The sequence below is a fragment of the Lytechinus pictus genome, chromosome 11, assembly GCF_037042905.1.
Source record: "Lytechinus pictus isolate F3 Inbred chromosome 11, Lp3.0, whole genome shotgun sequence".
Taxonomy (NCBI): Eukaryota; Metazoa; Echinodermata; class Echinoidea; order Temnopleuroida; family Toxopneustidae; genus Lytechinus; species Lytechinus pictus.
The window spans coordinates 19,779,133-19,804,808 of record NC_087255.1 but is presented as its reverse complement, the minus strand read 5'-3'; the positions used below and the strand labels follow the sequence as shown (position 1 = coordinate 19,804,808).

At 36.0% G+C, this 25,676-nt stretch overlaps 1 protein-coding gene across 2 annotated transcripts; it reads left to right on the top strand.

Moving 5' to 3' along the window:
* Positions 1 to 3,120: 3,120 nt before the first annotated feature.
* LOC129271928 (uncharacterized) lies at positions 3,121 to 24,689 on the top strand. Of its 2 annotated transcripts, XM_064106934.1 has the most exons (12): positions 3,121 to 3,197; positions 4,089 to 4,430; positions 6,842 to 7,177; positions 8,403 to 8,774; positions 9,849 to 9,908; positions 10,434 to 10,475; positions 16,066 to 16,320; positions 17,739 to 17,975; positions 19,124 to 19,450; positions 19,826 to 19,909; positions 20,477 to 20,899; positions 21,026 to 24,689. In XM_064106934.1, exons 1-12 carry the CDS (start codon positions 3,137 to 3,139, stop codon positions 21,394 to 21,396), a joined length of 2,910 nt encoding a protein of 969 aa, XP_063963004.1. In that variant the 5' UTR covers positions 3,121 to 3,136; the 3' UTR covers positions 21,397 to 24,689. The 2 variants fall into 2 exon arrangements, with proteins under 2 accessions (XP_063963004.1, XP_063963005.1); XM_064106935.1 differs by lacking the exon at positions 17,739 to 17,975 and having other exon boundaries at positions 21,026 to 24,681.
* Positions 24,690 to 25,676: the final 987 nt, after the last annotated feature.

Here is a 25,676-nt window from a genome sequence, read left to right as displayed (position 1 = left end):
ATGGATAAGGCTATATATACTGAGATGTGCCACTGATCCAGAAGAAAGCAATCTGTTTTCGGAGATAAATATACACTCTTAAAATAGTTGGGCAAAAATGCCCAAATTTTAACCAACCCTTCGCAACACTGTCTACAAATCTATTGGTTAAAATCTGTCCAAATTGGATAATAAAAACTAATAATTGGGTAATAAATTAGCTCAATTGGATAATAATTGCCCAGAATATATATATATTTTACCAACATTTATTACCCAACAGAGTAAACAGTATGGGTGAAGCAATCGTTCATACGTTTTAATTACAAAATTTGACACATACTTTAAGAATGCCATCTCTTCAGTGCTTGAGATCAAATACTTAGTGAATTGTTCAAGCATGACAGATTACAACCACTAACATTTGGGTGTGTCAGAAAAGATTTCCCAGAAGCTCTCCTGTGAATCCGAATCCACTCTCATTTCAAGATAATCATGACAAATTTGACCAAGAATACAAATTAAATGTAATGAGGCATCTGTTTCTAACGCCGATGCACGTCGTCGTTTTTCTTAAAAAATCTCAACCCATTTTCTCTTGGAATATTTTGAGACCTTCAAATTCATTCTTGCAACATAGACTTTGGCGCAAGGACCATAATCTTGCCCAACCTGGTTTTGATAATGTGAATTTCAAACTCTTCCTGCTCGTGCATGGGTGAGCCGTTCATGTAATATGATAAATCAAAACAAAGAGGAGAATCTGAATGGTATTATAGTGGTTATGAAGTACCGTATAAGAATTTAAAAATGGAAATCCCTATTTCTTTTCCTTTTCTGGGACTCGCTAGGCAATGGATCTCTATCCTGTATGGATGTTTATGCTCCATGGGAAAGTCCCACCAGGGCTCCACTGGAAATGGGCTTTAGAGCTGGTTCGGGCTATCCTGTTCAAGCTTACTAATTCTTCGATGTATGGACTTGGTATGGTATCAATGGTAAACTGGCAAATACAATCAATCAATTAATCATGAAATTATTCTATAATAGTTGTGAACATCAGTGATTGCAGTGTCTAGTGGGTTGCTACCCACCCCCTAAAAAAGGAAAATGGGTAAAATTATCTTAATACTATATGTTAAACCATATCACAAAATGTCTTCCCACCCCCCTTCCCCACTCCCAAAATGGTAATACGTGAAGCATATCATTTTCTGAATTATGACAAAATCTATCGCAGAAATACCAGAAATCACCTTGGGATGTAAACAAATACTGGGAATCCCATTTCCTTTTTTGTAGGACGTACTGTCTTGTTTAAGCTATGAGCATTTAATAATTTTTATTGATATTTCCTAATACTGATAGAGCTATCCTCTCTTCATATTTGGTACCATTTTCATATGAATCTTTGCATGCATGACTGACTACGATAAAATCTCCAAGAGGTCGTAAAATCTCAGTTACGCCAATTCAATGGGTGAAGAATAAAACAAAGAGTGAAAAAAGTAATTGTGTGCAAGCAGAAAGACACCTACCCATTATTCCACCCAAACATACACGCACCCCACACCCACACATAATACATCACCCTCCTCTCACACACACAATCACCCACCTCAACCCACACACACGCTTCTTAAAAACATCAGTGTTTACATTCCTAATTTCCTTATCTCATTGGCTATGTCTTTCTTTGATCAACTATATAGCCAACTGTCCCACTGTTTAACTTTCAAATGACTTGCCTTGTTTTTGAGCTGTTACTTCCCTCCACAATTGTGTGGATATGGGTGTTTTTGTGGCTGGTGGTGTGTGGGAAATCTTATGTGTTGTGTAGGTGTGTGTGGGGTGGTAGGGGTGGATGTGGGGGTATGTTTCAGTGTGGGATGATGGTAACACATGTAGGTGCCTTTTTGCATGCACACAACTTACTTTTTTTCACACTTTGTTTCATTCTACACCCAGCGACTTGGCGCAACTGAGATTTTACGACCTTTTGAAGATTGTCTCGAATCCAGGCAAGCATGCAAAGATCCACATGAAAATGGTTCCAAAAATATATGTTTTGCGGGGAGAATAACTCTATCAGGACATATCTATAAAACAATGAATAATGGTTCATACTTTAGACAAGACGATTTCAAACTGACATTGTTTTTTCTGGCACACTCTATGGTTCTCAAACCGTTCATATAAGTTCATTCTCTTTCAGTGCAATATTAATTGCATTCTACAGACTGATCATGAGTGCAAAGAATATGCAATACGTGTGCCAGGATGATTTTGAAAAGATAGATAATGTTCCGATATCATTTTACTTAAACTTGACATAATTTCATTTCATGGCTTGGGTTGATGACTAAAATACCTTTTAATTAATTACTCAATTACGAGATTCCTTAATTTAAACGATAAAAAAAAAACTGAGGCAGCCCTCATTTGTCGCTTTCTTGAAGTTTGTAGATATCTTTATGCACTGTGTATACGCGGGGAAATTATAATCACAACATAATAACAAATCATTGGACTTTAGACTTTGATCATGAGATCGATGAGCCATAATCATGTTCATGACATTGTTTGTACAAAGATTTTGATTGAAAAGGAGCCTCGTTACAGTCGGTCGGGGAGAGCATTGTCGTATATTGGGGCTCTGCCTCCTGAATTCGCGACAAAGAAAGAAAAGCGGAAAGGATGAAATAAGGTATAGTTTGTCAAAACCTATCCCAAAATTAGATTTTCAGTCGAAAAAGGCCGACATGTTTGCTCTCTCGCGACTTTTTAGAAGATTTCTCACACGGGTCTTGTGTTCCCTTAGATTTTTCTCCGGTGCATTACGCCACCCTAATACGAGATCTTTAGAATAAAATCTTTGTGATAAGATCTAATAGAGAAAGGGAGAAATTTGGGAAAATGTAAAGGGTTGGAGAGGTAAAAAAGAGGGGAGACTTAGGAAAAGAGGGAGGGGGGGGGGGGGGAGAAATCCTTTATTTGTGATTGAAGACCTTTTTGATTTGCTTGTCAAATTTTTTGGCGGACGGTTTTGCCCCCCCCCCCCCCCCTGTGGAAAATCCTAGGTACGCTATTGTAGCTACGTTTAGTGCAAAGTCCTAATTGCAAGTTATCATATTCATAATCGTTTCGTATCGGAAGCATGGCGGACAAAGTAGGAATGATATTGTGTTTATTTATTGTAATCTGCTGGATTCCAACAAGTAAGTATTGGACATGTTAGGGAAGCGTAAATGGTTTTTGAAGCTAATCATTGAATGTGGATAAATCGTGTATTAAACGTTAAAACATCGAGATAAGGCCTTATTGCTAAAAGCGTATAGAATGCATTGCGCTTTGTATATATTACATAAAGATACTCTTTGTCAAACCTTATTGAAGTTTTGAATGGCATGGAGGCAACTAGTTTAGAAAAAATACCCCATGTTTGCACCCGGAAATGGCCGTTTGCTAATTAGAATGTGCAATTTGTACCCAAGGGTACTTGTCTTTTTACGTTCAGAAGGTTCAATTTTCACCTTCCCTAAATGGTACAACGTTGGGTTCAAAGGGTTCAAAGTTATGGAGCAATTGCATTTGTTTTATTTGAATGTTGGAAAGGTGCAAATGACATTTACATGTCAACGTCGGTTGACATGTAAACCGACGTGTCAACATGTAAGCCGGTGGCCATAGACTGATCATGGTGGAGGGGGCATCCCTCGTCATTGATCATTTATGACATTTATGCCAGTAACACTAATCTTTATTTCCTAATACAAAGTACTGGATATCAGAAATTTGAAGCACGGTGGACCATATTTTTTAAATTAAGAAGAAGTGGGAGACATTATTATATTATGGTTTTTATGTATTAGCCTACTTATCTGCAGTTGAAAATTATAATTATAAGTCTTCTACGAAAGTGCCAGAAATGTGTTTCATCCTAAACGCGTCTATCGCGATATGACGGATATTTATGCTCCCTAGCACCCGTGTATCGTACCCGGAGGCTAAGTCCTAAGCTGTCTGCAAAGTGCAATGAACTCTGCAAAAAACTATATCGGTAATCTTTTTCCAAACTTGAATTCATTATTCACTTATCCAATGCGCAGGCCCAACAGCATCCGAGGCAGTTCCAGATGGCTTGGTTTACACAGAAGTCAAGAAGACACTGGTCCAAGGGTTTCAGGGTGTCCTGACATGTCGCTTCTATCGGGATCCTATCGCAGTCTATTGGAAAAAGGGCCCCGATCCAGACAATCGAGACCTGATGGTGGTTTGGCATAACGGCAAAGTGTCGGGACCAAGGTTCGAGGATGGATCATATGACATCGACGATGGTTATTCGCTGATTATCAAGAATGTATCAGCAGAAGATACCGGTCGAATGTACTGCATAGTTTCCAACTACAACGGCATTTTGATTGAAAACTACACTGATATAGCAGTTACAGGTATGTTCCCGAAAACATAGGGAAAGCATGGTCATGACTTATATTCATAGCCATCTTTATGATGCTAACGTATCTATAACAACAAATACAAATACATCAATGTGAATTATAAACGAACTGGTGGTGTGTCGTGTAATGTAACACATAATACAACACAATGTTGAAGTGATACGGTCCCTGGTTTTAGTCCTTAGTCACGATGTGACGTTAAAAGTCGATATATCATCATCATCACCATGCAACAACATCGTCATAACCATTACCACTACTACCACCATCCTATCTCACTATCACCATCCCCTTATAAAAAACCCATCGCCATTGGTACCTGAATGGTGTCAAATGATAGTTAATTGGTGAATTAAATGGTAAATGCATTCCCAGCGGTGTTTCAGTGGTATGTGCTTAATGGTAAATGGTATTTGGGTCAGTTTATACAAGGAGGTAGATTTTAACCCATTGGTTTTTCAGTGGTATGTGCCTAATGGTAGATGATGGATGCGCGACTGGTGAATGGTAGATTGAACATTTAGGTAAATTGTATCACAATGGTGGATCAACTGTATGTGCGTAATGGCGAGTGGCATTGTGTGAATGGTAAACCATAATATAAATGGTACGGTGAAGTATATTGCATTTCAGTGGCTGACCAATGGTGTGTGCTAGTTAATGGTAATTGTGTGAAGTATGATCATCACGAGTATCATCAACATCACCTCCATTATCATCATCATCATCATCATCATCATTGGGTAAGATGCATAAAACGTAGCATTTGCTTTTGATTTACTTTTACTTAATTCCGTGTGCATAAAGATGAACGAGCAGGTGCTTAATTTGCTAGTAAGTTCAAGCAATCGCTAAACCTGATTGCTATCATTTCATTGACGATTAAGCTATTGCTAAAAAGTCTATGCATAAAGCACACATTTTACTTGTGTGTTTAAGCACTTGCTTGGGTTTTTTCAAGCTCCGTCAAAGCAGCTTGAGCATTTGCTTTATCAGGGCGTTCGCGCTTTATGCACCCGAGAGAGAACCTAATGGTTTATAATGAGTGGTGGGTACGTGCCGCGGAGGGGACCCCCATTTTTACACTGAAATTTCCGTTCCAAGGCATATAGCCTTTTTATCTTCTTGAGAAAAAAGAACAAAGAAAGCCGCTCCAAAGTATAGCATTTTCTTCTTATCGAGAAAAAAGAAGAAAAAAATCCGTTCCAAAGCTTCGCATATTTTCCGTTATGCCGTTCCGACCGCGTTGATCCGCTACAACGAGCTGCAATTTTGGTGAAAAGCGGCCGCAGAGCGACCATCGCCTCCGCGCGAGCACACCCGACGCCCGTTCCGCCGGGCTAGCTGCATGCATGTCGCTGCCCGTTCCATAGGGATGCATACACGCTCACACGTAGGCGACCCGTTCCAAGGACCCCCGTTTTCACAAACGTTTGTAGTTCTGAAGCCCGTTCCGAGGACCCTCCTTTTTACAGTAAGCCCGCTCCAATGCCCCATTTTTTGTCTCGCCCGCGGCACATACCACTTTTTTGGTCGAGTACCCCCCCCCCCCCCCCGGATCCCACCATCACCCTCGTCACCACTCCATTACAACCGTGGAAACTATGAAATGAATGGTATAATGTTGTATATTGTATTACAATGGTGGGTCAGTTGTGTGTGCTTATATAATGGTAAATTGTAGTTGTGTGAATGGTAAACCATAAGATAAAATGATGACTATTTTAGTCCGATGGTGGCACAGTGGTGTGTGCTAGTTAATGGTAGTTGAGTGAATTGTGGTCATCATGAGTATCACCAACATCACGATCATCGTTATAATTGTTATCATCGTTATCATCATCCTCATCACCACCACTACAAATGGTACGATGATGTATATTGTATTCCGATGGTTGATAAATGACGTGCCCTTAATGAATAATGCCTGGTAGTTGTGTGAATGGTAAAACATGATATAAATGGTACAATGATGACTATTTTAGTCCGATGGTGGTTCAATGGTTTATGCTAGTTAATGGTAGTTGAGTGAATGGTGGTCATCGTGAGTATCACCACCACCACCATCATCATCATCATCATCCTCACCACCATCCTTATCACCACCTTTACAACCATCATCCTATTCATTACCATTATCACTACTACCAGCTACTACCACCACCTTCATCACCACCATCGTCAAAATCATCACCACCAACAACACATCCACTATACCATCATCATCATCAGGATAAACATTATTATCATCTGACAGGATATCCATATTTTGTTAATCAGAATACGTCATCAAAATACGCCAACTGATGTTTGATGAGTGAAAACATCAACTTCATGCAGAATCACTTTAATGGTGATGATAACACTGATTCAAATGCAAAAGCGTTCTCTTTACACTACAGACACCCCAGTTACAACGATTCAAAATGCCATCCTGCAGATGCGTGAAGCTACATTTGGTATCTTGCAGTGTATAGTTCACATCAAGGCCGAGAGAGTCTCTTGGAAAAGGGTAACTACTTCATCAGCAAATGACAGCCTGGTTGTCATTGCAAATAGCAAAGACGATGCTGAGGTAAATGGAACTAATTACGACCTGAATACCTACAATATGACCCAAGATAATTCGCTCGTCATCAGGGATGTACAGGTCCACCATGGAGGTCTTTATGTCTGTGAGGCAACCGACTTTGACACAGGGATATCTTTCAGGAATGAGACATTTCTCAGCGTGGTTGGTAAGTATCATGATTCATCTAGAATGGATCCTTCCTGCTAAAAGATAATATAAATGAAAAATTGTCATGTAAAACAAAGATTTATATCACTACTTTATTTATTATAAGGAATCGTTATTGGGTATAATACTCACTTCGCGGAACTTTGGCCCAAATCCATCAACTCGCGCTCAAAAACAATAGCAAGTTTTTCGCACCCGGATGAAGAACAAAATCAAGAACACAGTAAATGTTTTGAAAATGCCCGTCAAATAACAAAAATCAGGTGGGAGGTCATTGTCGAAAATTGGGGAATCGGAACAGCAGTTTGTCCTAATTTTTTTTTATCACTATATTATTTTTATCATTATGAATTATTGTATGTAATGTGATTTTATGCAAATATGAAATAAGTTTAATTGAATTTCGGAGCTGACGAAAAATTGCCAACATGTTTGTCGAAAGTCGAAGACGAGACTGCTCTTCTGATTCACCAATTTTCGACAAAGATTTCTTGGTTATTCATTGTCATGAAGGGCATTTACCAATATATTTTCGATGTTCTTGAAAGCATTCTGCGCCACGGTGCAAAAACTCCTTATTGCCTTTTGACGACGCAATGATAGTCATTACCGGCTTCCTTGAATAGGACCTAGAGCTGTCTGTCATCTGCTATATTACTAAAATACCATATTATCAGACTAGTCATGTACATTGGCAGCCATTATATTACATGTGCCTTTGTAAGGCAACTTATATGGTTGTTAGATATTAGTATTACACTATAAGGGTTACCATTCGAATTACAAGAATGTTTTTAATAACAGTCTATTCAATAAATTAATACTAATGTGAGCATGGAGGCATTTCGTCTACATCTATTGTCTGGTAAGTTGTCATATCTGACAAATCACACAATTATCCCTGGTTTCGATTGGCTGATAAAGAAAGCTATCTGAATGTTAATATTGCAACTGTAGGTTAATGACTTGCACGCAATGACAATTTTTTAGGAAATGGTCGCTTAATTTAACTGTTGCGTCAGTGATAAATGTTACTTAGCGTTTTAAAGGGAAAATGCGAAAAATTCTGTATGTTTTTAAGCATCGTAAGTGCAAAGTGATTGAATTTGAAAAGCTATTAACGATGCCAAAACAGGAATTGCACCAGTGATCAGTCGCATTCACTACCAACATTCTCAATTGTGAAATATGTTGCTTCTACATACATGTATCTTCTTATCTAGCTCAACCACTTGCACCATTTCCAACTATCCAAGGATGTGTTTACACTGGCAAGTACGGTTCAACGAATGAATATTGCACTCTCGTTGCTAAATCAGAGATGACTCTGACATGTGAAGCTAACGGATACTACCCGGCTCTACATCTCTATTTCCTATATGGATCAAGACAAGTAGAACCATTGGAAACTAGAGAAATTGATAACACTGATGGGACCAGAAACAAAACGGTCACAATCGCTGCAGTTGGAAGCAAAGAACTGTACACATGCGCAGCATCTATTATACCTGGGGGTTCTGAGGATGAATCCACAACTGTCCTACTGCATGATGAACGAAAATCCAAACCAACTGCTGTGATCATAACAATGATCTGTAAGTGAATTCAAAGGTCAAGTTCACCCCAGAAAAAGTTGATTTAAATAAATAGAGAAAAATCAAACATGAATAACGCTGAAACTTCATCAAAATCGGATGTAAAATAAGAAAGTTATGACATTTTAAATTTTCGTTTATATTTCACAAAACAGTTCTATGCTCAATTCAGTGATATACAAACGAAAGAGTCGATGATGTCACTCACTCACTATTTCTTTTGTTTTTCATTGTTTGAATTATACAATATTTCAATTTCTACGAATTTGACAATTAGGACCCCCTTGCTTGAACCAATACATGTTAAAATAATGGAATTCCACGTGTTCAGGGAGGAATGAAACTTTGTTTCACATGAGAATGACGGGAAAATAAAAAATATTTCATATAATAGAATACCAAAGAAATAGTGAGTGGGTGATGTCATCGATCCCCTCATTTGCATACCGAACAGGATGTGCATAAAACTGTTTTAGAAATTAAGCGAAACTTAAAAACGTTATAACTTTCTTATTTTACATCCGACTTTGATGACATTTTCAGTGTTATGCTTGTTTGATTTTTCTCTTTCTATTCCAATCAGATTTGTGTTTGGATGGACTTGTCCTTTAAGTAATGGTTTTATGATTGTTGAGAAGAATCAAAAGACAATATTTTCTTAAATTTTGTCACGAGGTAAAAAGGGTAAGCCGAAATCCCATTTTATGTGCGGATAAGGATTCCCATCATTTGGGAATGGTATTAGACGTGGTATAAATCTAAGAATGGACTGATCCGCGCATGAATAATGTGACCGGTGGTTTTTTTTTTTTTAATGTTAGATCAATTTGATATTTAATTTCATAATTCATTATGGAACTACCGGTTGACTATCCAGCTTTTTTTCACAGGCGTTACAATAGTTTTATTACAGCAATTATCATTTAACTTTTCTGTAAAATGAAATGGGGGAAAGAGGACAAACCGATACTTCTTTGCCACTTAATATTCCTCTGGAATCTGGATATGCATCTGCGTTTCTCGTAAATTAGGTTAGTGACGTATGTTTTGCACTCCATCTTTTTTTTCTTTCAGTGCTCGCCTTCTTGACATTCTGTGCAATTTGTTTTTTCATCTGGAGAAAGAGAACAAAACGTAAGTCCTCTCATGTTGCGACAGTGTTATTGATTAAGCATGGGTCGGAGAAATCCATATTGACATTGTTAGTTTTTATTTTATAAAAAAGAAGAAACCCGATACATTTGGAAGAAGAAAACTCACTAAATAGCTAATAAAGCTATAGATTTTGCAAAGCTAATTTAATAGAAATCACATGATGTGAGTAGCTACACCCACTGGCATATGTAAGGAAATATGTATCGGGAGGACTGAATAGTTCTTTTCAAGCAAGCATGTAAGAAATAATTAGAATAGTGGTAAAATTGCAAGTTTAATTCAAAATGAAATATTCAATACGTACGATGGTTAGAATACCCGTTAGAGTACTGTTAAATAAATATGTCATTTGTTAAGTAATTGTTTTTGATACATATTGAGCTTAACATATTAGAAGCTACTGATTTTTCCATAAGAAAAACAGAATAATTTTACATGGGCATGTTGGGTGTGATGTGTGCAGGATGCACTTAATATCATTATACTTGTGTTCTAATTTTCCAGGCACAAGTACTCGCTATTCATCCGTGTCACAAGAAATGAAAAGTAAGCTTCATGTAGTAGTAGTAGTATTTATTTCCGTATTAAAAGCATAATTATATACAATAAAATACGGTGGATAGCCCACATACAGCATGACTGGCACAGTCACGTTGGTCTTTCGTGGGGTCGTAAAACATTTAACATTAACATAAAAATTAGACACAATAAAACCAGATTGAAATAACAGATGTACAGAAGATAAATAATTAAAAATACAAATATCAACAGTAAACATATTTAGATAAAACACCGCAAAAAAGACAATCCTAAGCAAAAATGAAGGGGTGCAAACCTAACAGGGAAAGGGGGAGGGGGTACCGGAGTCCATGTGCTACAGATCAACAATCTTAGATTTGAAAATATTAATACTAGGGGATGATTTAATGTGAGGAGGAAGGGAATAGTAAGCTTTATACTACTCGTGATTTGTGTCAGACACTAATTTCAGACACTGCCTAGCTTTTTTTCCCTTGCATATATTTTGTTTGTCAAGTTTAATGAAAAAAGTTTCCAATGAATAACAATCCTTACATCAGTTTTCTTAATAAGTTCTTCAAAACGATACGTTCATGAAAATAGATTCCTTACCATTAAATTAAAGTCAAAGTATTAACAATAATTGGCCTTTTTATTTGTTTAAATGACTATTTACGCTAGTTTTGAAAGACTACTGAAAAGGTTGATACAGAATACGACACATGATTGATGAACCGAAACCAAACGTTGAAACACGATTATGCACGCAAAGCGACGCGTGCATGAGCGGGATGGTAACGTGCGGAAACTAAGGCCTTCCGTCATGAATGATAATTTATGTCAAAGCTATTTCATTTTGGTTGGGGAAAATTGAAAGTGTTAGTGAAGGAAGAGATAAATGTGGTAACTATTCATAGTTAATCTGAATATGGAACATCTCTATATAATTTCATTTCTGTATGATATTCCTATATGGAACCATGCAGTATGTGTCCTTTTAAATGTATTGTTCGATTAATTATTTTGTTTTATCGGATAAAACCAATCAACCTCCCACTTTTTTGCCACTGGCCATGTATGCTAAGCCTAGCCTGTTAAATATCACGAATGGACAAAAATAAGGTTTCTTTCATAGCAATTAGAGCGGGAGAACTGGAACACCACCTTCACCACAAGAAAAAAAAAATGACGAGCCTTGCATGAATTCACTGGACGCCTATAACTTGTACAATATACGCTTTATTAATATAAGTGGCCTGATAAATATATCTCTATTTTCTAGATACAAGTAATCGAGGATTATCCGCGTCACAAGAAATGAAAGATAAAACTGTATGGAACTCGTGATTTGCGTTATAAGACCACCATTTATATCATTTTCCATTCGCAACATTCATTTGATTGTCGATTTTTCCTTTTTTTACGGATTAACTTGCTAAAGGATTCCTCTATATAAAGTAAACTAAGTAAATATTAAGCCTGATGGGAAGCATATGATTTATGCTTATTCTTATGAGGCGCCGAATGTACCATTATTATATAGAACAATTATTTGTTATATAATCATTATTTATTAAATAATAACTATTATTTATATATAATTTACATTTTATTTGTAAATAACTACTATTATATAAAATATCATTTCTAATTATTTATATATAATTCCAAGTAATACTTCATTATTTGTAAATAATAATAGTTCGACATTCCATTATTTATAAATAATGATTATTTGTTTTTCATTATTTATAAATAATGATTATTTGTGTTTCATTATTTATAAATAATGATTATTTGTTTTTCATTATTTATAAATAATGATTATTTGTTTTTCATTATTTATAAATAATGATTATTTGTTTTTCATTATTTATAAATAATGATTATTTGTTTTTCATTATTTACAAATAATGATTATTTGTTTTTCATTATTTATAAATAATGATTATTTGTTTTTCATTATTTATAAATAATTTGTTGAGTTTTCCATTATTTATAAATAATGATTATTTGTTAAATAATGAAAACGTCTACTTCATTATTTATAAATAATTTTTTCGAGTGCACCATTATTCTCATTATTTATAAATAATCATTATTTAATGTTCGAGTTTTCCATTATTTATAAATAAAGATTATTTGTTAAATAATGAAATATCTACTTCATTATTTATAAATAATAATTTTGTTTCAATATCCCATTATTTATAAATAATCATTATTTATATACAAATAACCATTATTTATTAAATAATGCCATTATTTATTAAATAATGCCATTATTTATTAAATAATGGAAAACTCGCTATAACATGCAAATGTGGGACCGCCCCTGATATGAATATTCATGATGCGATTTCCTTTTTCGTGATTTTTCTTCACAAATTTTTGTCCATTTCCTCTTCATAATGACATTTCTTGAAGCAATTTTCTAGGGATATGGTCTGATTGTAATATTCTTCATTTTCTATATAACTTCGTCTTCGTAGAAATATCAAAAAGTGTAATTTTATACGATTTTTCCTACAGTTCACAATCCCCATCTAGCGCGCGTGTACGGTAGGGACAACCGGTGAATCGACGGAGTGCTCTTCATCGAAATACTACGTTGGTTGGACCCCGGAAGTGGCGGGCGGAATTTAGCCCGAATCCTCGATGGAAGTCGATCAAGTGCATATGAGCTGAGAGAGTGAAATATGATCAGTGTACTTGTACAGGCCCTTCTACTTTTTATAAATATTTCTTGTTGCTTTTTTTGTTAAGTTAATTTTTCCTGGTGTAGAGATAAGTTTCAGTTCTAATAATGCACTTCAAATACATTTTGGAGTGTCTGTTTGAGGCGTTTGGGGCGATTTCACCCTGGCCCCAAAATGCTCGCAACGACAATACGGGGGCATGATGACCCCTAAATTTTTAAAAACTTATTTTTCTATTGAAAATTATCACAAAATTCACCAAAAGTGTGCACGAAAGCCTTCGTATTTCACTTTTAAAACTCCGAAAAGTGCCCAAATGACAAGCTTGGTCGCTTCGCTGTGTCGCTTTCAACTTGAGAACGTATACGCGTCTGCTCCCCCCCCCCCCCTCCTCCGAAAGAAATTCTGTATACGGCCATGCTCTAAAGAGCCTGGCACATTGATTTATGTATACTTTCATTTTCATTATTTTTATCTCATTATCAACATGGCCTTACGCAGAATTTTTTCCAGGGGAGCCGGGGCCGGAGCATGACGCGCGTAAACTTTCTCAAAAAAATCTTGAAAGCGAGACAGCCACGGGACCAAGCCCAAATGACAAGCTTTGTCGCTTCGCTGTCTCGCTTTCAACTTGAGAACATTTACACGCGTCTGCCCCCACCCCCCGAAAGAAATTCTGTGAACAGCCATGCTCGATCAAAAGAGCATATGGCACATTGATTTATATGTACTTTTCATTTTCATTATTTTTATCACATTATCATCATGGCCTTACACAGAATTTTTACCGGGGGGGGGGGGGGGGGGCAGCTAGGACGCGCGTAAAGTTTCTCAAAAAAATCTTGAAAGCGAGACAGCGACGCGACCAAGCTCAAATGACAAGCTTGGTCGCTTCGCTTTCTCAAGATTTTTATGAGAAAGTTTACGCGCGTCCTGCTCCCCCCACCCCCCCCCCCCCGGAAAAAATTCTGCGTAAGGCCATGATGATAATGAGATAAAAATAATGAAAATGAAGTATACATGAATCAATGTGCCAGGCTCTTTAGAGCATGGCCGTATACAGAATTTCTTTCGGAGGAGGGGGGGGGGGGGGAAGCAGACGCGTAAACGTTCTCAAGTTGAAAGCGACACAGCGAAGCGACCAAGCTTGTCATTTGGGCACTTTTTGGAGTTTTAAAAGTGAAATACGAAGGCTTTCGTGCACACTTTTGGTGAATTTTGTGATAATTTTCAATAGAAAAATAAGTTTTTAAAAAATTAGGGGTCATCATGCCCCCGTATTGTCGTTGCGAGCATTTTGGGGCCAGGGTGAAATCGCCCCAAACGCCTCAAACAGACACTCCAAAATGTATTTGAAGTGCATTATTAGAACTGAAACTTATTTCTACACCAGGAAAAATTAACTTAACAAAAAAAGCAACAAGAAATATTTATAAAAAGTAGAAGGGCCTGTACAAGTACACTGATATTTCACTCTCTCAGCTCATATGCACTTGATCGACTTCCATCGAGGATTCGGGCTAAATTCCGCCCGCCACTTCCGGGGACCAACCAACGTAGTATTTCGATGAAGAGCACTCCGTCGATTCACCGGTTGTCCCTACCGTACACGCGCGCCTATGGGGATTGTGAACTGTAGGAAAAATCGTATAAAATTACACTTTTTGATATTTCTACGAAGACGAAGTTATATAGAAAATGAAGAATATTACAATCAGACCATATCCCTAGAAAATTGCTTCAAGAAATGTCATTATGAAGAGGAAATGGACAAAAATTTGTGAAGAAAAATCACGAAAAAGGAAATCGCATCATGAATATTCATATCATGGGCGGTCCCACATTTGCATGTTATAGCGAGTTTTCCATTATTTAATAAATAATGGCATTATTTAATAAATAATGGCATTATTTAATAAATAATGGTTATTTGTATATAAATAATGATTATTTGTATATAATGGCAAACTGTAAAAATTGTTTATAAATAATGATTATTTATAAATAATGGGATATTGAAACAAAATTAATATTTATAAATAATGAAGTAGATATTTCATTATTTAACAAATAATCTTTATTTATAAATAATGGAAAACTCGAACATTAAATAATGATTATTTATAAATAATGAGAATAATGGTGCACTCGAAAAAATTATTTATAAATAATGAAGTAGACGTTTTCATTATTTAACAAATAATCATTATTTATAAATAATGGAAAACTCAACAAATTATTTATAAATAATGAAAAACAAATAATCATTATTTATAAATAATGAAAAACAAATAATCATTATTTGTAAATAATGAAAAACAAATAATCATTATTTATAAATAATGAAAAACAAATAATCATTATTTATAAATAATGAAAAACAAATAATCATTATTTATAAATAATGAAAAACAAATAATCATTATTTATAAATAATGAAAAACAAATAATCATTATTTATAAATAATGAAAAACAAATAATCATTATTTATAAATAATGGAATGTCGAACTATTATTATTTACAAATAATGAAGTATTACTTGGAATTATATATAAATAATTAGAAATGATATTTTATATAATAGTAGTTATTTACAAATAAAATGTAAATTATATATAAATAATAGTTATTATTTAATAAATAATGATTATATAACAAATAATTGTTCTATATAATATTGGTACATTCGGCGCCTCATATATTCTTGATCGTTTCTCAATCGCTAGTTTTGATATGTTCACATTACACTGAAATCGTTTTGTTACACCCTTTCAGCATTTTATCTCTTTTTATTATCAGTAAGCAGCAAATTAAATGTTTTCATGACCATTTAGAAAAAGACAGCTTTCGCTAATTCAGGGTCACTTTGGAGAATACTAGACTTCCTTCTTCCCTCTGTGACATGTTATATTTCAGGTGTGAAGGACTTGACGGACGAAGAATTACAAATACTTGATCAACGTGTGGGCGAGGTAATGTTGAAACACTACGAGAGGATTTATGGTGCCGTCGAAATAAAGACCTTCGAAGATGATAAGATAATCAGAGAAATTACATCTTCTCTCTTCGATAGTGACATAATGTTGTCTTATTGGCAACAAAGAAAAACATCTACATTGAGCCAGTACGGAATGGTGGTAAGACAAGGACTGACTGCAGGAAATATGTCAGGTAATTATGATAAGTATCCTAATGTGACACACATAGGCCTATCAACTTAATCTTTTGTGGTGACTTCACATGTTTGTTACTAGATTATAGCGGTTGCACACCTCAGATCTCTACTTTATTGTTATTCCTTTCTTCCCTTTTCCCTAGATGCCCATTTTCTCCTCTTTTTTTAAATACTTGAAAGCAGGGCACTGGAAACGATTTTTTTTTTACTGGGGGTGTTGATGTAATTTTGGAAGCAAAAAAAGGGGAGGGGTATTCACTACAAAATTGAGGTCAAATTGGTACCGAGGAATTGGAGAATTTCGTAAAATAACATTGAGGCTGGCATCTGCAGCGATTTCATTAAATGTCTTGTCACGTTTGGGGATGGGGGGGGGGGGACGGTCCTCTCTCACTCTGCCATCTGTAAAAAAAAACAGGAGGGTGTGAGGTGGCAATGCATAGAGGTGTAGACCTCCGTGGAATGCATGAGATAAAGACGCAGTTAAAGGGATGGTCCAGGCTGGAGATATTTCTATCTCAATAAATAGAGTAAAATTCACAAAGCAAAATGCTGAAAGTTTCACCAAAATCGAACAACAAATAACAAGTTATTGAATTTTAAAGATTTGCATTATTCCGGATAAACAGTTCTCGGCATGTCTTTATGAATGTCCATTAGGTGGGTTGAGATGTCATATCCCCACTTGTTCTTTTGGATTTTATTACATGAAATTAGGATTATTCCAAAATTTTCTACAAAGGAATAAATCGATTGGATTGACAACTGATTAAGTGCATTAGTTATTTATTGCCGCAACGTATTTCATTATAATGCATGGGGACACGTCATTTACACATGTATAAAAAATGAAACATATATGATTTCATGTAATAACATAAGAAAGAGAAAAGTGTGGATGTGAGTGTGACATCATCAGCCCCCCCCCCCCCCCAAACGAAAATAAGTTCCACCGCCCCTGGCCATGACCATGACGACTGGCCGTTTGTGACTGATCGCGGAAATGTTTGAACCATTCATTTTTAATACGATCAACATGATTGCCATGACTGATGTGATACGAGCTTATAAGATCACTACCATTACTCCACGATTAATTAGGCCTACGCTGTTTGAATTGTGGCGCAAATCGTGAGTGGGAACTAGGTGTAACCTTTGTGTCACGGGGCCCTGGTGTCAGGGTGTCGATTTCGCCGGTGTTTCTGAGGCATAATCTAGTAGAATATATAGTTTTCACCCAGGGTCTAAATCATGAGATCAACTTAAGTAAGATATCCACTGCAAAGAATTTAGTCATAACAATATTTTGGTTTTATATTCATAAAAGCTGGCAACCAATTGAAATCAACCAAGCAAGTAAATGTCTGATAATACTCCAATTAAAATAAAACATCTTTCGATACAAATATCTAAGGTCACGCTTGGCCTTCAGACGAGGAACTCAGATCAATCTCTCGCCATCTTAATGAAGAATCACTGAAGAAAATCGGCAAAAAACTACAACTGGAAATTGACAGCAAACCTGATGATGTTAAGGACGACAATAAAATTGTTGAATGTTTACTAAAATGGAGAAACAAAATTGCCCATAAAACTTTCGTGGAAAAGCATGAACAACTCTCTTCGGCCTTTGGATCTGTTAAACTAAAAGGTAATTTATTCTCCTTGATCCTTCTACTCAATTTCCTTTCCCAATGTGGCAATCGGTGTGGCAATGAATGCGACGACCGATGTGTAATTGTGTCAAATTTTTGCAATGCCTAGGGGAAGGCGGGGTAAGTTAAGCATAGGGGCAAGTTGGGCCACCAGCCCCAGGCCAATAATGAATGAGTCAGACAATGTGGTGGTGTCATGTATTGAAGACCCATTACATAACCCTTAACCCCACCACATTGTTTTCAACTTTGAAACAAAAAGTACTTTTTTAGAGGGAAAAATACAAATTTCAGCCAAAAAAGTAAAAAAGGGTGTGAAAATAGATTAGTGCTCTTTACTCACACACGTCTCTAGATATAATAAAGAAATAAGAACAATATTGTTAGTCCAGGTATGGATTCTCATTCTTGTCATAGTCTTTTACATGATGGATGCATAAGAAATGTGTGGATGTGAAAATATCACATGAAGTTCGGGCTGGGGTAATTTGAGCCAGGCAACATGGGGCAAGTTGAGCCATGGTAATCTTATGGTAATGTATAATAACAAAAACCAAACAAACCTTAAAAAGCGATTGATATGCAGGCAGAAAGGAGCAAATTCACATGACAGTTCTTTCCCTTTTAGAGGATGTTAGTATTCATAGAGGATTAGCAAGTGAAAAGACTCTAAATAAAAAATTGACATGCTGGTTATTCCCGCATGCATTTTGTACATAGTTTTTGTGGCTCAACTTACCCCAAAAGGTGGCACAATTTACCCCACAGATGGGGCAAGCTGAGCCATTTGACAACGCTTTTTTTTCAAAGGTCACAATGACCTTCAGTGTGGGGGTACAGAGTTATATATAGGTGAAAATATTTCCCAAGAATCAAATTTAAAGGCAAGGTACCTATTTATACAAGATTATTGTCATATCAATTCTAACATGCAAAATGCAAAAAGTGTCAGAACTTACCCCGCCTTCCCCCACATGCAGTGTGCCAATATAAGGTCTGCATAATTCTTACTGCGACTATATCTATTACAATGATACCAAATTTACCAAATTGTACGACAGTTTTGAATTTCCTATCAAATGAATGTGTATTCTTGATGTGATTCTCAAGTTAATTTTTTTTATTTTTGTTCCTGAATACACAGGTTTGATTCCAGTTTTAAGGGGGAATTTCATGTACAAAGCTGAGCTCGTGGAGACGGCTTTTCAGTTGGTTATTCAGGATCTTCTACCAGTCGCTGAGGCTCTAGAGATCCCTTTTACTAGACTGGTATCATATAGGCCAGCATTCCATCCATCAAACCTTGAGATAGGGACCATCGACTTACTTTCAAAACTTATGTTTAGAATCAAAGAAGACACATCTAATAAAGAACAAGACAGTCTTAAGATGCATGGGGACAGGCGAGATATATTCTGCAAGAAGCTTGGTGACTTCCAATATCGCAACGTCGCTACTCTTGGAATGTGTGGTAAAATATTATAAAGATCACATATCAGATAAATATCTAATATTGCATTGCATTGATAAAGTATATTTGGTTAAAACAAATTGACGAGTTTGTATGTTTATTTTTATTCCAAGGTTAATTTTGCTTTTTAAAACAAATAAGTGCATATTGTGAATTTTTCAAGTTTTCAAAATGATATCGGGGAGGCCAATTGCTTGCCCCATATTTTTTCAAGGAGCAATCTTCTCCTCCCCCTCCCCTCAGGATCGACGCTTCCTCCTGCATAATATTATCGTATGTTGACACAATATGTCGAACAAAGAGGTAATTATTTACTGATCCTACACATATTTTTACAATAAAAATATCAAAGTATATTTTTGTCCAATTCCATAGTGTACGAGATGAGCTATGGTGAACTATTTCGGATCGCAAATGCATTGGAACGATCCACTGAAGACGAGAGTGATCGTGTTAAAGGTAAGATGTTTGTAGAATGAAATATCAACATTTGTTATACCTTTTATGATTTGTTTTCTTTTTGTAGATCAAATTTAGAACATTTTACGTATGAAGAGTGTTTTATTCGATCTTAAAAGTAACAAAGGTGCTGTTTGTAAAATGGGCAAAAATATGGGACTTTGATTCGATAAAAATGAAATTATGATTAAGATTATGAGAGAAAGGACCAGTGAAAATAACACGATTCTCGGGGATAAAAGTTTCACGTTTCAAGGTTTATTTGTTAATACTAAACATCAACATCAAAGCAAATTGTTACATAAGAGTCAAGGTGAAAATACACATTAACATCAAATAGACGACATAATGACAAAAATATTAATGGTGAGAGGAAACAGCACCTATCTCTTTGTAAAATAAAGCACAGTAATTGGAACTATATCTCACATTGTATTAAGCTAATTTACCAAGCTAGTTTAATTGAATGCATTTCTTATAATGAAATATGATTCTATGCGGATAGAATTTTATGGAGTCATCATTGAATGTTCAACATGTATTTGGGCAATTTTCTGTTCAATTCAGCATGTTCAGGAGGCGATTTTCAGAGGAATAAGGTAACACCTGCACCAGGAAATGACCAGGGTGAGGAAATTGGTTCTGCAAATCATGGCACGCTTTTAACGCCATCTCAGCTTGAAAACGTTGAAGACATCCAAACTGAACAGATTGTCATAACTGGTAGTTTATCAGGAATACCGAATAAGGAGCCAATAATGAACAAATCAAGGGATTCTCTGTCAGAAGAATCGATTACTCTTCAACGTATTCTAAAGGTAACAGTTGAAGACATGGTGGATATTGAAAGCTCAAGTAGGCCTACTACTCTCTCTTTGTTGAAGATATGGAAAGAGAAGCCACGTGAAGTTGTCTTCAACTATCGTGCAGCTTTAGCTTATGAACTACTACAAAATAAGATGTCTAGACTCGCAGATCAAGTACTTGCAGGTGGGTAAAATAATATCACATTGTCTTGTGAATTCTTATCCTGATAAACGATGAGGTATTCATTACTTATACTTCTGTGTTCTTTGGGATGATATCATAATTACTATATCGGTTTCTTTATGACAGGCGAATACATCAAGGAAGAGACGAGCCATGAATTCATTCTAAACATAGTTGAGAGTCTGACCCGAGATCAACTGATGATCCTTGGGAACCTACTCAAGCTCAGTAAAGGGAACTGGCATAAGGAGACACCATTGGATGATATCACAAAACAGATCTGTGACTGGGTGGCAGACTGGACAAAGAAGATGAAAGGAAACTCCAAATCAGTCTTCAAGTGTTTAAAGAAATTACAAGACGATGTTATCGATATAACACGTTTTACCACGGTGTCCAAGAAACATAGAGATCTGAATGATAGACTTTTAGACAGTGGTTTTCTCGCACTAGCCCGTGAGGTTATGATCATAGAGCAACAACTTGCTTGGATGTGAATACAAAGAGACGATTATTTTGTTATCACTTATATTATCGTACAAGGATTGTTGTGTTAACATAATTTCGAATTAATTTTATGAAAGCCCTCTGCCTAATAAGAAGGCTGTTAAACATAATAGGAAGTTTCATAATTTGATATCTTAGAGAAAAGAAATTGATCCCTAAGATCTCAAAATACCTAAGACTTTCATCAAAAGTTGCAGCATCCGTCCTGATCGGAAATTCTTTATTAGAGTAAATCATAACTTACCAAGCTTCAACGTGTTCAAAATAATGCTGCTGCGGTTCGCTATGGAACATTTCGTTTCTCCCATATCACCCCAGCTAAGAAAACATCTTGCTATCGGTATCCAAAATAATAGGTATCAGCATAATTATTACATGGAAAACAGTGCATGGTCATTCTCCCGTACACATGATGCAATATCTATCTTAGAACACGCTCCCAATCTCTGATCCTCCAATGATAAACAACTGGAGAAAAAAGGGTTTTGCTTTTTCATCTCAATTTTTTCTGGAATGATCTCCAACTGAGGATCCGATCAGCTGAATTGCTTTAAAAAAATGTTTGAAATCCTATTTGTTTTTTATCTATTTTTTTGTACATGAATAATGATCGATAATAATATTGTATATATAAAGTCATGCACCCACGAATTTGTACATAATAGACATCATAAATTATCGATTTTCTGTATTTGTAATTCCTCACTCCTTTAACTTCTTTATCATTCCGCGCCTCTGTATATTAGATACATGCACATTGTAAATGTTCTATTAATCATTTTTTAATCATTATTTCAATGCTGTTATTAGTCGGCGAACAGGGGAAAAGATCAAGTTCAGCTTGTGAGTTTTATTTTCACGTTTGCATGTAATGTCAGCGGACATTTTGACAGTAAATAATGTCCTTATTCTTCTCATATGACTATCTTTGATGATTTCACCACTTTAAGTATACGATGATGAGCTTTCGATCATGGTGATTTTGCCATTACGCAAAATGCCGTGATAGCATAGCTATGCAGGGAATTATAAACAAGCTTTCCGTGATAGTTATTATGGTGACTAGTTACCATTCTAACCTTATGGTTTTACAATAGAGGCCCTTTGTTAATATTGAGTCTGAAATATTATAATGTTATCTGTAAGTTTTTTTTTGAAAGATACAATCTTTTATAATGCAACTATAGTGAAACAATGAATAGTATACAGTATATTTGTCAAACATGTTATGTGGAAAACATGTGAAAAATGTATGTAAAATAATTTGATTTGTTATTGTTTTTGTTCACATTATGAAATAAAGGTTATTTTGTATTCTCTGGAATAAAAAAGGAAGGAAAGAAAATACATATTTTTTGTAAAAAAGAAGAAACTTAATTTAGGCCTATGAAAATACTGTGCCAAATGTCATGAACATGGCTCGAGATTCATATCCATGATCGTAGCTTCAGGAGATACTTGTCAAATAGAGCTTAAAGCCGATAGATTAAAGCCAGCTTATCCACTTGGTATAGTTGCTAGCTTACCCTTCGATCCCTATGGGAAGGGCTCTCGGTTGTTTCATTAAAGTCGCCACTGTAGGTGCAGACGCAACTTCATCTGGAAGTTTGTTTCACTGATGGACTACTCTGTTGCTAAAAAAAGTGACCCGTTTTGTTCTTGGACGTCTTTGGTAGAATTGTCTGGAACGAACCCGATGAGCTTTGTTAGGTTGAGAGAAGAAAATTTGGGCTGAATTTCCATAATAGGTCTACCCATTTAGATATTAGTAAGTATTAATAAGATGTGCCTCCAGTGCATAGATCCGTACCCAGCATGCAGCATTCTCATCATGTATTATGAAATAGGCTAATTAGAGAGATGAATAATATCCCTGTGAGATATTCACCTAACTGAGGTCTGGTTTCTAAGACTATACTTTCTCTTTTTAATATCTTCCACTTCTACTGCTTCTCTACTTCCATCTCCATGACAAAGAACTTTATGTATTCACTTGTATAGTATACAGGGTATACGGCATGTAAGATGCTAAGGTTGCCCTTAGTAAATTCAGTCTTATAAATGCAATTATTGAGTGCGCAAGTGTATTATTTAAGCGTGCTATATTCTCGTAGAGATATCCCTAATATACTAGAAACACGAAAATTCAAGTACTGGGAAATATAAACATGATTAATGCCACAAATTTTTTCCTTTTTTTTCAATAAAGATGGAATAGGCATCAAAATGCATAATATTTTCGATTGTTTGTTGAAAATGTGTATGTATCAATATTATTCTAAAGCATTGTGCTTTTCTAAAAACGTTGACAGGGTAATAGCGGTGTGCAAGATCACCTTTTTTCGGTTCCCCTTAAGAGGCACCTACATAAACCTTTGCTTGAAAATTTATTGCATTAGATCTTATGTTCTTTGTAAAGCACAACCGTGTAAACTCCGCACAAAAGTGTACGGCCAGAGGAACTTCAGGTGCATGCCTGTGGAATCCTTTTTACTAAATGAATAATGATAGTGAATTATTCTTATGCTATATCCCTGATTAGATATTCTGCCTTTGGCTTTATTGTATATGTTTTATATGTAGAGTGCTTAGGTTACACTTTTGACTAGCATTTCTGCCAGAAGAAAACTCTGACTATGCTAAATCAAGGCCCCAGGTTATGTCATAATATGCTAGATCCGTTTTCAGGAACACTCTCTTCACAGAGTTATCTTACAAGCTCCCCAGAAAGTCCTCGCCAATTTTTAGAAACAAATAGAAAGATAACTCTGTATAAACCACTTTAAAACTTGTGTTTTTCATATCAACTCTAAAATTATGTTAGATTTCGTTAAAATCTGATTTTTTGTGTGCAAAATTACACCATGAATAAATATGGTAGATGCCATAAGGGTAAAAATAATATGCTAAAAGTCTTATTTATTTTATTTATTTTTTAACGGTCGGCAATTTTTTTGACTTTGCAAAACAAACAACAAACAAAAACAAATCATGATATTTTTTGTCCCCCTGCAATCTAATATAATTATGGGCCAAGACTTATATGAGCATAATTGTAGTTTTCTTGGCAACACTGATAGGCAAGGTGTATATATGCATAAACATGATCTACACTGAACATGAATTCTATATGACGTATTTTATATGAATTCTATGCACAGGTCACAGGATGTGGATTATTTTGTTGACTAAGTTCAAATTCTGTGTAAAGTCATTGCTCTTTGTAGGATAGAAAAAGTAACTTTTGATATATGTATTTAATAAAGTTTGTATCGTACACTATACAAGCTACATTATTCTTTATTTTCTTTTAAAAAGATGATTATAGGGAGTTACACAGAAAGAAAAGTAAGAGAGAGTGAGACAGGGGCCGCGGAACGGTTTTCACTGGGGGGGGGGGGGGGCTGAGGCAAAAGTGGGGGCTGACCATGCAGAAAATCACAATCTTATGGTAATTTTTACGTTTATGTACACGGTTTTGGAAAAAAGTGGGGGGCTGAAGCCAACCCCCCCCCCCCAGCCCCCCGCTTCCGCGGCCCCTGTGAGAGGGTAGAGGGATAGATAGATGATAAGAAGTGGTGATGTGGTTGGCTAGAGGGGGGGGGGGGAGATGAGGGACAAATGTAAAGGCCCTGTCACATCGTTCCTTGCAAGCCTTGCGGGTGATTTTCCGCAACTCATCTGCAAAAATGTAATGAGCAATAACTTTTCTGCATGCAAATCAGACTTGCGTGCGCTTCTGCGTGTGAGTTGCGAGCGAGATACTGCCAATGCGGGTATAGCAAGGCCTTCACGGAACGATGTGACAGGGCTTTAAAAGAGGATGGATTCAATTATTCATTTATCATTATTCTTCTTATGGGGGTGAGAATATGTGTCAAAGTTTTTAGAAAAGCCCATTCTTAAACATGCAACCAAAAATGAACGGTTTATTTCCAATTCGTCTAATGCCAATTCGTCCAATTGCCAACTCGATCGTCTACTATCATTTGGTCTACCAGCAGTTCGTCCTCTCACCACATGGTCTACTTTCATTTAGTTTAATGCCATTCCGTCTGATAACCAGTTGGTCCAATAGCCATTTAGTCCATATAGGCTACCATTTGGTCTAATTTGACTAAGTGCTACATTGTGCAAAATATTAATGAAAATGAAATGGATATTAGACCCACTGGAAAATGTGCCCCCCTCCGTTTGGAATATCCTGGATCCGCCCCCCGATTAGACCAACTGGTTATGAGACGAAATGGTCATAGACGGAATGGTGATT

Coding starts and splice junctions, on each gene's coding strand:
- LOC129271928 (XM_064106934.1), top strand. CDS start 3,137: ATGGCGGACAAAGTAGGAATGATATTGTGTTTATTTATTGTAATCTGC. Junction 3,198..4,088: donor AATCTGCTGGATTCCAACAA/GTAAGTATTGGA, acceptor TCCAATGCGCAG/GCCCAACAGCATCCGAGGCA. Junction 20,900..21,025: donor CGCAGATCAAGTACTTGCAG/GTGGGTAAAATA, acceptor TCTTTATGACAG/GCGAATACATCAAGGAAGAG.